This window comes from Sycon ciliatum, chromosome 1 (genome assembly GCF_964019385.1).
Source record: "Sycon ciliatum chromosome 1, ocSycCili1.1, whole genome shotgun sequence".
Taxonomy (NCBI): Eukaryota; Metazoa; Porifera; class Calcarea; order Leucosolenida; family Sycettidae; genus Sycon; species Sycon ciliatum.
Genome location: NC_088643.1, coordinates 70039280 through 70054474, shown reverse-complemented (window position 1 = coordinate 70054474; position 15195 = coordinate 70039280). Strand labels below are relative to the sequence as shown.

Below are 15195 nucleotides of genomic sequence, written 5' to 3'. Positions count from 1 at the left end.
AGAGCAAATTCAGCACGCAATTAGGAATAACTAAAATAGCCAATATAATAGTCTATAATAGTTACGGAGTTCTTACACCTAGAGTAACAAATAATAGTGCAGTCTATTATCGGTCAGGCGGTTCAATAGCCAATATCGATTCCCAGATTCTGTCTGATTTTTAATGGCGGGGGGGGGGGGGGGGGGGGGAGACACGCAACCAGTTTCTGGCAATGAGAAAGTATTACTGTTGTACTCGCCTTCACGGTACAGTGTGTGTGTGTGTGTGTGTGTGTGTGTGTGTGTGTGTGTGTGTGTGTGTGTGTGTGTGTCACTGTGTGTGTGTGTCACTGTGTGTGTGTGTGTGTGTGTGTGTGTGTGTGTGTGTGTGTGGCACTGTGTGTGTGTGTGTGTGTGTCACTGTGTGTGTGTGTGTCACTGTGTGTGTGTGTGTCACTGTGTGTGTGTGTGTGTGTGTGTGTGTGTATGTGTGTGTGTGTGTGTGTGTGTGTGTCACTGTGTGTGTGTGTGTGTGTGTGTATGTGTCACTGTGTGTGTGTGTGTGTGTGTGTCACGGTGTGTGTGTGTGTGTGTGTGTGTGTGTCACGGTGTGTGTGTGTGTGTGCAGGCTCTTCCTGACTTTTCTTTCATTCTCCTGGGTGGTTACCAACAGCCAGTGTATGCCGGAGTATGTGGTGTGGTGTGTGTGTAGAAAAAAAGAAAAAAAAGAAAAAATGGAAAAATGAAAAATAGGGATTCACTGGCCAGAAAAAGTCACTTCAAACAGCTGTGTGGTGGATACCAGGCTAAAAATAGTGGTGGTCAATTCATCAGCCTTGCAAGCTGTTGAATGGTGTAATCCCAGCACAAGTTGCTATGTCTAACATAGCTGTTCGCTATCATCGCTCCCGCGATGGGCATGTCTGAGGTCTGAGGTGTGTGCAGGGGCGTTGGACACGGTACGGTCACTACGGTATTGGCCGTACCACTTTTTGCCCCAGGTACCCCGTGAAAAATAAAATACACTGATTTGCGCTCTAAATTTTCAAACATTTCGGCTCAGCCACCCCTCCGGCTCCGCCACGAGAAAATTGTATTTCAGATGGTTGAGCGTACCACACTAAAATACCTTCCGACGCCCCTGGTGTGTGTGTGTGTGTGTGTGTGTGTGTGTGTGTGTGTGTGTGTGTGTGTGTGTGTGTGTGTGTGTGTGTGTGTGTGTGTGTGTGTGTGTGTGTGTGTGTGTGTGTGTGTGTGCAAAGCAGCGTGCTGTCTATACTGGATACCCCAGCAAGTGTATGATGTGCAAAGGTCTTGGCCATCCTTTTCCGATGATGTGCTCCGTGTGGTGTAGACCAGGTGTGCATTGGGGTTCGATTCACATGATGGCTTCACAGTTGTGTGGATCTTTGTAGTCTTAGCCTTGATCTGTTCCCTTCGGAATCAGGTCAGCTATCATTGCTATAAGAATAAATCTGTGGGTGCACATCCAGTGCATTTGCACATTTGTCGGCTTCCCTTAGTTGCTCCTGACTGCAAACAGAGACCGGTTGGTAGGGTCCGGGTCTTGTGACCAAATGAACTGTTTGGGGTCATGCCCCGGTTCGGACCCGTGATCTGTGTTCTAAAGGGAGGGGGCATACAATTCATGTGGTCCGCCCTCGTAAGACCTGGACTCTGCCAAACGGTCTCTGGTTGCAGTCGGGAACTCTGTTTTCAATGCAGCAGTGAACGTATTGTCCGCCTTGTGTCTTGTGATATAATGCTGTTATCATCATCATCATCATCATACATGTAATTATTAACACAATTCCCCATCACAATAATTATTATTATTATTATTATTGGAAATGAGAGTCCTCCGGCTGGGTAGAGTCACGGCTCAATATTCATTCGAATAGAACTATCGTACACACGTCTTGAGATATGTCTGAAGATTGCCTATGGTCATGAAACTAATAGTTACAACGACTGATGCGTGGTGCTCTGTGACATTTTTTTCCCTGGCATTTTGGGGTTCGAATGCTGTAATTCAGTATTATTATCAAGCGTGCACTGAATACATGTAGATAAACTTTTCTAATTGGTCTGTTTGTGTCAGTGTTTTTGGAGTTGAGAAGTGAAGTTTCCTATACATGTAGATACTCTTGATGGATAATATATTGCAGCAAGAGTATGCAGACAGTCATGTACAATGTCATTGTATTTGTAGGTTTATTTATTGTACTCTTGCCAGTCTAGCAGTACCGCAAGAGTACATATTTATGTACTCTAAGAGCCTTGGTCATAACAAGAGGACTCTTGGTCAGATTGCACCAGGCGCACGCCAGCTAGGTAACGGCGTAGATCTACGGCATATGGCATAGACTACGTCGACGTCACATAACAATCACACGTCACCTTTGCAGGCTGCATGCTGTGCTAGCATGCACATACCGTACTGACACTGTACTTACTAGCACTTACATCACTGCACTACCGCGGTATGACCACTGGTATGCCCGTGATCAGCGTGCAGCACACACCACACGGTCATTTGCAGCAAGGAGAAAGTAGATGGACAGTTTTCAAACACTCAGATGAGCTACAAGCTCATGTGCTGTCTTTCCTTGATTTCCTACTTTGATTTGAAGGCACGTATGAACCTGCATGACTCCCGAGCTTGTTGTAGTAACTGTGGAAGACAGCATAGACGTAGTACGTGCTTCAAGGTCTCCTTCGAACTTTTGCTCTGCCGTGACCTACATTATAAACTAATCTTAGTCTTTTCTTGGTAACTTGGAAGTGACATTATCTTGAGCATGGCCTCTCCTGACCTCGACATAGTCATTCGGTCACCTACTGGGAAAGAGAACGACTTCTCTATAGCATGCCATGAAGAATGGAGCGTTAAGGATGTCAAGCATCACATCTCCCTAGAGTACCCATCGAAACCGGTGAGAGAATATTGCAGCCATTTAGGCATTACTCTACTCATTCCAAACACGATCATTGTTTCTCTGCTGCAAACGTCACTTCAGATTCACCAAATTTTCGGGCATGGCCCATCAACAAGGTGAAACAGTAAAAAAAAAAAAAAAGGTGTGCTGTTTTACCCTGATAGTGAGCCATGGCCGATAATTTGGTGAATCTGCAGTGACGACGCAAAAGAGAGAGACAGAGAGACAGAGACAGACAGACAGACAGAGAGAGAGAGAGAGACAGACAGAGACAGAGAGAGAGAGAGAGAGATCATGTGTGTTTGGTCTGAGTGGAGTCTTAATAATTATTATATTGATGCTACTGCAGGGCTGGCGGAGCCGCTCCGGTCGGTCCGGCCATGGCCGGACGAACTTTTCGGCCACCGACGATTTTTTACGACGCAGTAACGTTACGTTATGACTGTTGTGATCATCGATTGCATGTACGCGTACTTGCGATCTCGCTCTGATCTTGCCGTGCACGTGTGCACGCTTGAGGGCTAGCTGTGGCCTGTGTGTGGGCGGCGCCTGTATACATGTAGCTGTGGCGCGACCTGAAAGCACGTGCCATGATGGATTCTATTAATTTTGTAGTCTTGAGGGTTTTTCGTCGAGTGCTTCAGATTCTTTTACCGAACGAAATAGTTTTTCAAATTTTTCTCGCTGTTTGGTCAGCTTAGCTGCAGTGCATGCTTAGCAGCTATGGCTTCTTCCAGCGAAATATCTGTGCCAGAAGTGCCAGTCCACCCAACCACTTCCTTCGCGTTTCCTCGGCGGGAATTTGGGAAAACGACAGTGGTGAAGCGCTCTTGTCAGGCGTCATAATTATTTCACGACATGGTCTTGGTTGACCTACGATCAAAGCAAAGAGACGTTGTGTTGTGTCACACGTGCGCAAGTGCTGTGCTGGCGAAAAAACTTGGCCGGACCAATCAACAATTGCTTCCGCCGGGCCTGTACTGTAATAATTGTACACGTATTCTGGCTTCATAATTGCTGTGCTCTCCAAGTGGCAAAGCGTAATATTTACTCTTGAGAGTCTTGCTTCAGGGATGTCCGATCTAGCCACCATTGGGGTAGGGCTGAATTATGCATGCTTGCATAATATGGCATTGCTGGCGTGGGCTGTGTGCTTGGTGTCAGTAGGTCAAGATTGCAAGTTACATAGACATCACATTGAATGTGACAGTGTCACGGAGTGGCCGAGACGTGGTTGTGGCTCTGTACTTGTTGCGTTCGCGTGGTCTTTCACTGCCGTTTGAAGCAGGCCACACAAGAACAGAAGCAAAGCCATTTCAGTCCATGATATTTTTTACTTTTGACGGACCGCACTTTCATTTGAACTGACTGGCCTTGCTCACTAGCTCTCCGGGTGTCCAACATTGTCTTCCAGTAGCGGTTTGTGCATTTGAAAGTACAGTGAGGTTATTTACCAGTGTACAATACAGGTGTATGTATAGAAGGCTAGAAGCAGGGTATATTCAAGAGCACATGACCCCCAAGAGTGTGCAACTGCCAGTGCAACCTCTATCCAGTGCTGCGACGGAAGAACTTCAATTCTGACATGCCACGTGACCGTGGCCAGGGTTTGAGCCAATCAGAGCGCTCACAGGCAGGGCCTGAACCCCTGATCATGCCCTGGCTGCCAGCTCTACTACGATGCACCGTACCGTATACCCTCACGTGATCATTCATGCCCTCCTACCGTGCCACCGTAGGAGAGCTTGAATAATCACGTGATGGGTATGCTAGAACTCACGTGAATCAACCTGAATCAACGACACCGCCCTGACATTCATATCTGATTCTATACATCCCGTGACATGGTTCATTAGGTTACGTCAGAGACTCCCTGGGTTATGCTGGCAAACAGTGCAAAGTTATCACCAGAGAGTTGAACCCAATATAGGGTTGCATACAACCCTGTGTCTATCATGCACAGGGTGCAAATAATGTGTACGGATTTTTCATGGGATGTGGAGGTTTGTCATTACAGACCCCATAGACTGGAGTTGCACACTGTTGAGGGTTATCATCAATATCAAGGGTAGAGTAGAACCCGGGTTAAGGGTCACACCGGATTAGGGATCGGAGCCGGGAGGGGGGGGGCACTTGGCACGTACATTGTGCGGGTGATCCTTCGGAGCCCGGGGGGGGGGGGGGGGGTCACTTGGCATGTACATTGTGCCGGTGATCCTTCGGAGCCCGGGGGGGGGGGGGGGGGGTCACTTGGCATGTACATTGTGCGGGTGACCCTTCGGAGCCCGGGGGGGGGGGGGGGGGGGGGGTCACTTGGCATGTACATTGTGCGGGTGATCCTTATACCGGTATTTAATTTCCGGCCCAAGGGGGGGGGGGTCTCCCGTCGGTTTCTGAGGAAGCCGTAACTTTTTTCGCTCCAAACTATTTTTCTGGGGTCCATCTACTCACAAAAAGTCGTTTTGCACACCTTTTTGTCCATCCCTGTACAACTGAGTCCAGCTATGTCCGCGCAGAGTTAGGTAGATCCCTAACCCGTGTTCTACTCATAACCCCCAAGAGTGTGCAATCAACTCTTAATGGGGTCTGCGACAGCTGAACTTCACATCACATGCCGAACCCGTACACATTATTTGCACCTTGTGCCAGATAGATGCAGGGTTGTACGTTACCCTGCTTCGGGTTCAACTCTCTTGTGGTCACTTTGCACTGTTTGCCAGCGTAACCTTTCGAACTATGTCACGTGATGTGAAGTTCTGCCGTCGCAGCACTGTGTAGAGGCAGTCCTACACTCTTGGGGGTTATGTACTCTTGTCAATATGTATGATGGTATTTGAACCCCTTTCCGGTAGTATAGCTGGGTCCACCGTTCTTGTTACGGTTTGGTTGTACTGTATTTGTCCCCCGAGCATACTACCAGTACTTTCATTGTCTCACCTACACTTCTGCTGTGGTGTTGTCTGTTTTGTCGTTGTCCCTTGTGTCCCGATTTTGATACGCTTTAGCTAGCTGACTGTCCCTGTGTTGGACGTGTGCTTTGTCTGTGCTCCTATAGCCCGTTAACACGCAGCGGATTATTTACCAAGGGAAACTGCTTCTTGATGACCAGCTCATTAGGCATGTTCTCCAACCAGTAAGTATGAGCAGTGACATTTGTGCCAGATGCTGAGAGTCAGTCACATCACTACCATTAGACTGTTAGATGGGTCACTTGATATTCGAGTTCTATCACCATTCGGACTATAGGAGGCCACGTGGGTACGAGTTTCGAAGTGTAAGTAACTGTCCACGACTGTAAGAAGATAATAAGCAGTCACAAAGTGCCATAACTGGGCAAAAACTGACAATTACTGAGACATTCAACGACCTGACACCTAGTTGCGCTCACCTTCCCCTCTTCGGTCTTACCTTAGCCATAAATCTTCAAGTTGGAAGGCTGTTGGTTTCCGCATTAAAGGGGAAGTATACCCTAAAATCAAATTTTCACCAGTTGTAGTCTTCGGGGTGCTGAGTCGAATGGTCTTGGTCCGAGGAAGCTGAGACGCTCCCTTCCTACTTGAATCCCAATCGAACTCGCGCACTTCCACCGAAACTGGGTGACTGCGCCCTACTAGATGGGGATTTGTATGCAAAATGTCACTAAAAGCGCCATTTCGTTCTTATAAAAGCACGGATGATCGCGATTGGCCCATATGTTGTAGTCTTTTGGACGCTGAGTCGACTGGTTTTGGTCCGAAAAGGCTGCGATGCAGCGTTCCTCCTTTATTCCCAATCGAACATGGTTGAACAAGCGGTCACGTGCTCCTGCGTACACCAGTCACCTGGTCACCGTGCCTGCAGGGTACAACTTACTAGCCTGTTTGACCTTTTTTGGGTGCAGTCCTGTCACTCGAGTTGAACTCGAGTTGAACCTTGGTGTGAAAGTTGTCGCCTGCTGGCGCGGTGACCAGGTGATTTGGGCACCCAGGAGCACGTGACCGCTTGTTCAACCATGTTCGATTGGGAATAAAGGAGGAACGCTGCATCGCAGCCTTTTCGGACCAAAACCAGTCGACTCAGCGTCCAAAAGATTACAACATATGGGCCAATCGCGGTCATCCGTGCTTTTGTAAGAACGAAATGGCGCTTTTAGTGACATTTTGCATACAAATCCCCATCTAGTAGGGCGCAGTCACCCAGTTTCGGTGGAAGTGCGCGAGTTCGATTGGGATTCAAGTAGGAAGGGAGCGTCGCAGCTTCCTCGGACCAAGACCATTCGACTCAGCACCCAGAAGACTACAACTGGTGAAAATTTGATTTTAGGGTATACTTCCCCTTTAAAGATGTTTTGGAGCTAGGTGTCGGGTCATTGAATGTCTCAGTAGTCTGTCAGTTTCGCCCAGTTATCACACTTTCTGACTGCTTATTATCTTGCTACAGTGGTGGACAGTTTAATACTCATACCTTGTATTCATGTGTCTTTTTTAATTTTTTATGTCATTGCATATATTATTGGCTCAGTATCCAAGTTCAACCATTCGGACTGTTGCTGATTCCATGTGATTTGTGTTATTTTGTGCATTGCAATGATCCCTTTTGTTTTAAACGTTTCTTGCATCTGTTGTTCTTTCTTTTCCTCTTGTCACAGGTTCCTGGTGGTGAGTCGGCGGATGAGAAAGCACGTATCTTTTTCATGATCAGCAGTGGTTCATCTACTAGTACCCCACCATCACCTGCTGTGCAGGCAACATCGCTGGAGAGAGGCATGTCATGCCCTGCCTCACCACCTCGACGAGTGAGTGCATCTCAAGCTCACGATTGGCCCGTAGCGAATAATAAGTTTGGTCAGGAAGGCTGTTTCAAGCACGTGTAGCTCATACACAGGCTGGATGAGAAATATCGGACCATCAGGACCTGTTCAGTTAAAAGAAAAACGTTGAAACTGGAGGGTGGCAAGTGCTACTATTCTGGTCCTTGTGACAACGTGGTGGTCATATTCAAAATAATTTGATGTTCGTTTTGTCCGCAATCAGTTTTTGACTCCTCCTGCATTGTACGAATGCAGAAAAGCCTTTGGAGTATATTCTTGTTATCTCTACCAGGTCTCTCAAGTATATGCTGATCATGTCAGGCAGTTGAACTTGAGCCTGTTTTCACTTTGGCATGAATGCTCCGTGCTGCGGCTTTGTGTGCCAGTGTCGGTTCTTGATTCAAGTACTCTGTAATCTATGCTGTGTGTGTGTGTGTGTGTGCGTATCTGTGTGCCTTGAATGTGTGTGCACTCAGGACCCGCTGTCTGCAGCCAGCAGTACGCGGCGGTCACCGGCTACCCCTGTCACACCCAGTGCAGCAACACCTGGCCAGGTAGGACTACATGTAACTGTAGGGTGTAAACAAGAGTATGGTGTACCGTGTGTGTGTGTGTGCAACTCCACCTGGATTGGCAATGGGGTGCCCTGGCAGTGGAAACTCACATCACCCAGGAAGGTGTTCTTGCTGTAAACCTTCTTTCTAGAGAGAAAATGAGTAGTAAAAGGAATACCCTGTGAAGGAAAGTGGGCGAATCTATGGCAGTTTTGTCACTGCATACACGCTGACCTATGTTGCACGTACTACAAAGCGTACTTTCAGCAGTGATGGACCACGTGATATGAGCTTTCGCTGTCGGAGACCCCACAGAATTGCGAACACTTAGGGTAGAGGTGTACACTTTTGTAATCCACAATGACCACCGAAGCACACGTGTACTGTAGTATCTACCGTTTTCTCCCGAATATAAGTCACACCTTTTTACATTAAAATTCAAGTGCAAAAAGGGGTGCGACTTACAATCGAACATGGTTTACTGCTGAAGCGATTGTATTGAAATGATATGGCTCAAACCTGAAAATGGGGGTGTGACTTATAATCGAATGCGGCTTGTTATCGGGAAAATACGGTACATGTACATTGCCCAGCCTGCTTTCTCTGCAGTATGGACACGGGGTGCTCACTTTTAACAGACAGCTGCGACTCTACTTGGTGTGCATGCGTTGTACTCTGTTCAGGGGACTACTGGTCTTCGTTATCGGGGTCCAGCTGTGACAGAAGGAACTGCTGCATCGCCTACTCCATCAACTGAAGAAAGTCGTCCGGCTGCCTCTGCTGCTCCTCAGCAGCTTCAGGAACCGCCGCCACTAGCAGCAACGGCGGGCATGGCATCGACTGACACCAGCTCACCATCTTCCATGCCATACAATAACTGGTGAGGGAAAACCCCATACTGGCCAACCCTCCCGTTTTTCCCGGGAAAATCCCGGAAAATCAACACTCCTCCCGGGGTCCCGGGGATTTCAAGCAAACTCCCGGAAAAACCAAAGTTTTGTCTGATACAGGACTTTCCTGAAAACTCCATGGTTTCTCCCCGAATGTCCCGGTTTTTTGAACTTTTTTCAAAGGTATGTACGGTGCTCATTCGCACTTCGAACTGTGCACAGCACTTTGAAGACCTGACCGTGCAAGATCTGCACTGACAAAGTGACAGGCGGGCGCCGACTGATCAAACTGCACTACAGCCTAGTACAGGGTCGATCTGTGCTGTACGCACAGCTGCAGAGTCGAACGTTTTTTTGGCGGGAAAAGCTCTTTTTCACTTATTTTTGTGCCATCCAGGGATTTTGAGAGAAATCCAGGGATTCCGCATGTCTTGTCAAGGGATTGAGATTGTGGTGGTTGGTCAGTATGAAACCCCCTGGCATCATGCACGCTGGCTGTGGTCTGCTCTCTGCTCCCAGTGTACACTAATGAAGCTTTAGATTGCTGTACTCCAGTCAAAACCCATGTTGGCAGTTCTTAGCAATATTTCAGTGAAATCGATTACCACGGCAAGGTTGCAATGTTGTGCGAGCTGAGCCAAGGAAGTTACACGTGTTGTTTTCTGCAATTCCTCTGACTGCTGTATGAAATGCAGGTCTAATCCCACTGCCTGGGCAAGTTCTGCCTACTCTGCCTACCCGTCACTGAGTGCTGATCAGCAGGCGTACATGTCAGCGTACTACCAACACTACGGCGGTGGCACTGCGTCCTACATGAACCAGTCCATGTGGCAGGCGTACATGGCGTCCGCTGCAGCTGCTGCAGCAGCACATGCGTCCACTGCTTACCAGTAAGGCCGGGGCATATACCGTATTTTCCGGAGTATAGTGCGCACTTTAGATGTGCTATTTTAGGCCCTAAATCGCAGGTGCGCACTATGCTCCGAATATGAAATGCATGTACTTCAATGAAGATTGAAGTGCGCACCCCCAATGAAGATTGGGGGTGTGCGTTATACAAAGGTGCGCACTATACTCCGAAAAATACGGTACTGCATATACGATAACTGCCTGGAGATGTATGTGGCAGTGAGGGAATAGGCATGGGTAGCGTCAGCATGTGCCTGTCATTAGGGGTGCTTTGGATTTTGCACCCTCCCTCCCCCTCCCCCCCCCCCTACTTTAATTAACAGACTGTTGTAATGGATGTTGTATGTGTTGTCATCTTGGTCACAATGTCCCAACCAGGGCACTTCATGATATTGTCTACATGTCTTTTGTAGTGTGGTTTTTCCTTCATTTGTAGTACTACCGTAAAATCCCGCCAGAGCGCCCCTACCTCCGCCACCCTTCGAGTAGGTCCAGGTGGGGAGAGGTGGATGGGCGAGTCCTACTTACCGCATTCAGTACTACATGAAAAGTACTCACCCTACGAAAACTGTTTGTGCATCTCGTACACCGACCAAAGGTCAAGAGCCAGGAGTCGTACAGACCCATCAAAACTCAGGGTTTGTGCGATCCCAGGTCAAGAGGGTGGGCACTGTTGCGTACATTTCCAACGGGGTCTTGCACCCGTCTGCAGTACAGTACGGCATCACAGAGTCATACGAGGATACAACCAATCACTTCCCTGACAAGAAGTAAGGGAGGGGCGGATGGGAGAGACGGGGCGCTCTGGCGGGATTTTACGGTACATAATCTATCACATGTTAAATTCATGATTCTGATTGACTGCGGTGGTTGTGAATCTTGTGTCTGTATGTGCACAGAGGAGCATCTCCGTATGCGTATCCCGGTGGCATGGTCCAGCAATACCCAATGTTTGCAGCACCTCCCAATGCTGGAGTTGCGCCAGTACAGCAGCAGCCGGTGGCACCAGCTCCCGGGCCCGCCGTCGCAGGCCAGCCTGCTAATCGCCAAGCACCAGCAGCACAGCGGCAGCAAGAGCGACAGCCGCCCATGGCTGCCGCGCCAGGCGCCAACGCTGGTGGTCTGCTGGGCGCGGTGGACAACGACGAGGAGGACAATCAACAGCCGCGTCTCTTGCGCTTCATTGGGGCCGGTTTTCGCATGGTTTTGATGATGAGCGTTCTGTATTCTCTATGCACACCGGTCCGCTTCACTATCCTGCTGGTTGTTGCTGCCGTTATTAACCTCTACCAGGCCGGCTTCTTCAACTTGCGCCGTGCTGCACATCGCAGGCCGCAAGCTGCTGATCCAGATGTCATTGAAGCACTGGCCGACTTCCGCAGGCGTGCTCAAAACCAGGGGCGTGGAAATCAGGATGCTGCTGCTGCTGCTGCTGCCGCTGCTGGTGGTGATGCAGTCAATGTAGAACAACCCAACAATGATGCCACTGGTGCTGCTGCTGCTGCTGGCAGTGGTAGTGGTAGTGGCCAAGGTGATAGCAGTGAGGACAGTGACTCCAATGAGGTGAGTTGTAGCAAAGGTACTACAGTATGGGGGTCAGCTACTTATGCCTTGTCACTTGTGCATTGTCTATGCGACCATGTGTTTGTCTGTGAGAAGTTGTGGTACAGTCAACTGCGGATATAACGACGATTCGCGAATAACGGCAGGATTTCCATGCCCAGAGCACAGTCCCATCCAACTGTAATACATATAATGAGACTTCGGGTATAAGGACACTTCGCGAATAAGGACACTTTTCTGATGCCCCGCCGAGTGTCGTTAAAGGCGAAGTTGACTGTACTGCAGCCAGAATAATCTGCACTGTCGACCTGAAATGAATGGAACCTGCAAACGTACACATATGAGTGATTTGACTACAACTGTGCGGCGTGATGGCATTGAATTTCTGATCCATCTGGCCTAACGTTAGGCATGGGCCTCTGGTACTGTAGGTCCATGGATTGTCACTGGTTGGTGTGGGTCATGGGCTTCTGGTTCATGTGGGCTTCACTTCATGTTTTGCTTCTGCCTAGGAGATATGGTATGGGTGTCCTTGTCGCTCAGCTGCATGGTTATGCATGTATCTGTTGAGAAGCCCTGTGCTAACTTTGGTGTTTCTGTTGATTGATGCTTTGTCTTGACGCGGCAGGAGGCAGACGGCAGCAGTGGTGAAAGCAGTTCAGAGGATGCCAGTGATGCACCGCCTGTTGCACCACCGCGCCCGCAGCCGTCCACAACGCAGGTTGTTGTAGCGGCTTGCAAAGCGTTTGTAACCTCACTGTATCTTGATCCCGATGTTGCTGCCAATTAAATCTGGGGAACATTTGTTTGTGCAATATTCACATTCTCTCCATGGTAACGTCTGTTGCTTCAATTTGCTTTGCTGAGTGTCTCGTTGTTATAGTGATTTCACACATCCTGTATGAGTAGATCACACTGTTTTCTACGGTTTGTAATGCGGTTTTTTTTATTAACCAATTTTCAAAATGTACAACTACCTCATAATATCGCATTTCTCCAAACCAGATTCATTTTTACGGCAATTCCCCCATGTTGTGTTTCCCCTTTCTCGTCCTGTGCGTCGTTTCGTGTTGTCTTACTAGCTTGCTGCTATCCAGCTGATGCACCACTTTAACTCTGTGCTTTCCTCTCCTGTCGTCGTTAGTGCGTCCACACACTGGCTGCACACCATTATTACACTGTACTCCATTACTACACACTGGAATATGTTTTACACTTTCACAGCATACAAACAATAGAGCTATTGGCTCGGCAATATTATTATTTTTTTACAGTATTCAAAGAGTCTCCCGCGAAGGTGAGAGCTAAATATACTCGTACTTGAAGTAAACGCCAGATATGTTCAAATGAGAGCGGCTTTTTGGTTACGGTGGAACTGGAATGTTCATTGTTCAAATGTACAGCTACTTTGTGCGGCAGTACAGGCAATATTTACAAAAGCTGATGATGTCCGGTGTAGAAAGTTGGACATTCTAACGCCGTACTGGCATATATTATGTGAATGAAAGAAGGGAAAGAACTGTACATATCATAATTATGAAAACCCCAAACTGTACAACAGAGAGCGAGAGAGACAGGCAGGCAGGCATATTCCAGTATGTACAAGCACATAAAACAGGGAGCCAAAAAGCTGACTTTCTTCTACGCTATGTCTTAAAAAACTTTTTTTTAAAGATAAAAAAGAATGTGCACTTCTGTAGCAAATGCACAATCCACCAAACTGGTATAGAAACTTCAAAACACAAAAACTCTTGAAATGTAAACGTAACGGTTAGATGACAGAAACTCTACACACAACATGTGTGCACACACTTGTACATCATGTAGCTGGCAGTTCAGTCCAGGAGACACTAGACTAGCACCACAGGTCCGTGTGCTTTCAGGCGACGGGAGCCTGCGTACTGGCCACCGCCTGCAGGAATGCCGACACTCCCTCGCGTGCCACGCGCCGGTTATTTCTTTCTCTGTATTGTACAGGAACACAGGAGACACAGAAAAATAGACATCATCAGATCACGCTTCTTGAAATAGTACAAAGGTCATATTGGCATCTATACATTGCTTACGCCAAAACAAAAAAAGGCTTGTTTCGGGTCGGCAACCCCTCAAAAAGGAGACTCGGTCGGCCGGAATGAAACTTTTTTTGGATACTTTTTTTGGTTCATCAATCGTTGTGTCATTGATGAACAAGAGCACCTACACATGTGCATGTACATGTATCATGGTAAGGAATAAGGATCAATGTCACAGTTGACTGACTGGTCCTGTACAGCAAGCAGTATTCCTGTCGTCCTAGATCCTGAGAAATCAAGCAAAATGTTCGAGTGCTTGCAGCTCCGTTATACTAGGTGACTAGGTCGTATCGACCCCGGAGCTTTTCGAGCCGACAGCTGAGAATCTCTGTTACCTCGTAGGTATTTCGATTGTTGAATTAGGTTGAGATTTGACTGAGTTATTCCATGCGTAGGATCCGAGAGCAAGCTCTACCCGCGTCAGACCTACCAGCAACTTTCACACAATACGCAGACGACACCACTGCCCATCAGAACGAGCGATCATCTGTGGAAGAAACCGTCCGTGTGTGTGAACCCGTTTTCTCGGATGACAATCTGAAGCTGAACGTGGCAAAAACTCAATATTTCACTGTGACCAAGGAAGATGATTCCTGGAAATCGGTGAAGCTGCTGGGGAGTATGCTAGGCACAGCAGAAGACATAGCAGCTAGAGTGTCTGCTGCAAATCGGGCATTTGCAGGCATTCCATGGAAACGCCACAACCTGAATTCCAGGCTGTGTATGTTTTCCTGCCTGATATTGCCTGTCTTGCTGTATAATTGTGCGCTTTGGACCTTATCGCAAACATTAACCGACGTCGTCAATGTATGCAGGGGCGTACGCCGCTCGCCTCCAGGAGTGGTTCCCATGCCAACTGATGAACCAACATTCCACACAATTGTATCCCACGGAGTTTCTGCTTATTCTCCTCAGACTGGGTGAAATTTTCATCCACAAGCTGCTATACGATGTCATTGCTACGCATTTTTGATTTTAAAAGACTGAACTTTTCCCCGTTTTATGGATGTTTTGTTCAGCATGACGATTGCGTGCAGTCTTGAAAGCTGCCTAAGTTTCGAATCATCTGGAGCAAACATCACACAGGGCAAGCAGAGGCCACCATTGCACGCCGGTCAAAAGACTACCCAAGGTAACTCCTGTAACAAGGATAGTTGAAAGTGGCGCTGTTTGCCATCCATCTGGACACGCACAGGAAATGAAATCCTTCGCCTTCGGTGGCGCACAATGATTGTCGGTGACGCCGGAAATCTTTTCCGTGTCCGGCAAATGTCGGGGGACTGGATTCCACTGTGGACGTCGACTTTCAGAATATTCCTTCGAACACATATCCCTTCCAACACACTCCCATGTCACTGAAGTAACAACGGTCGCTCTACAGCTTCGCCGACGATTTCTTCCTCAGCGCTGCTCGATGCATGCAGCCTTCGCTTGCAAGTCAGGTGCGTCTCCATTCTCATCTATCTCTTGACCTTCGCCACTAGCACTGGCTACACGCTT

General features: G+C 48.1%; 2 protein-coding genes across 2 annotated transcripts in view; one reads left to right on the top strand and one right to left on the bottom strand.

Moving 5' to 3' along the window:
• The first annotated feature begins 2523 nt into the window (after positions 1 to 2523).
• On the top strand, positions 2524 to 12973 carry LOC135805176 (homocysteine-responsive endoplasmic reticulum-resident ubiquitin-like domain member 2 protein). The gene is made up of 8 exons (XM_065319179.1): positions 2524 to 2915; positions 5974 to 6051; positions 7546 to 7692; positions 8184 to 8261; positions 8945 to 9141; positions 9847 to 10041; positions 10960 to 11623; positions 12252 to 12973. Exons 1-8 carry the CDS (start codon positions 2781 to 2783, stop codon positions 12411 to 12413), a joined length of 1656 nt encoding a protein of 551 aa, XP_065175251.1. The 5' UTR covers positions 2524 to 2780; the 3' UTR covers positions 12414 to 12973.
• The window catches only part of LOC135805175 (importin-13-like), a 41834-nt gene continuing 39505 nt past the window's right edge, over positions 12867 to 15195 (bottom strand). Inside the window, exon 30 of the mRNA XM_065319178.1 lies at positions 12867 to 13587. Within this exon, the coding sequence (XP_065175250.1) occupies positions 13503 to 13587 (85 nt within the window). The 3' untranslated portion in view covers positions 12867 to 13502. The remainder of the gene's footprint in view (positions 13588 to 15195) is intronic.

Bases quoted from the DNA above. Each gene is read 5' to 3' on its own strand.
- LOC135805176 (XM_065319179.1), top strand. From the start codon at position 2,781: ATGGCCTCTCCTGACCTCGACATAGTCATTCGGTCACCTACTGGGAAA. The intron at 8,262-8,944 runs GTAGGACTACAT...TACTCTGTTCAG, and splicing joins GTGCAGCAACACCTGGCCAG to GGGACTACTGGTCTTCGTTA. The intron at 11,624-12,251 runs GTGAGTTGTAGC...TTGACGCGGCAG, and splicing joins AGGACAGTGACTCCAATGAG to GAGGCAGACGGCAGCAGTGG.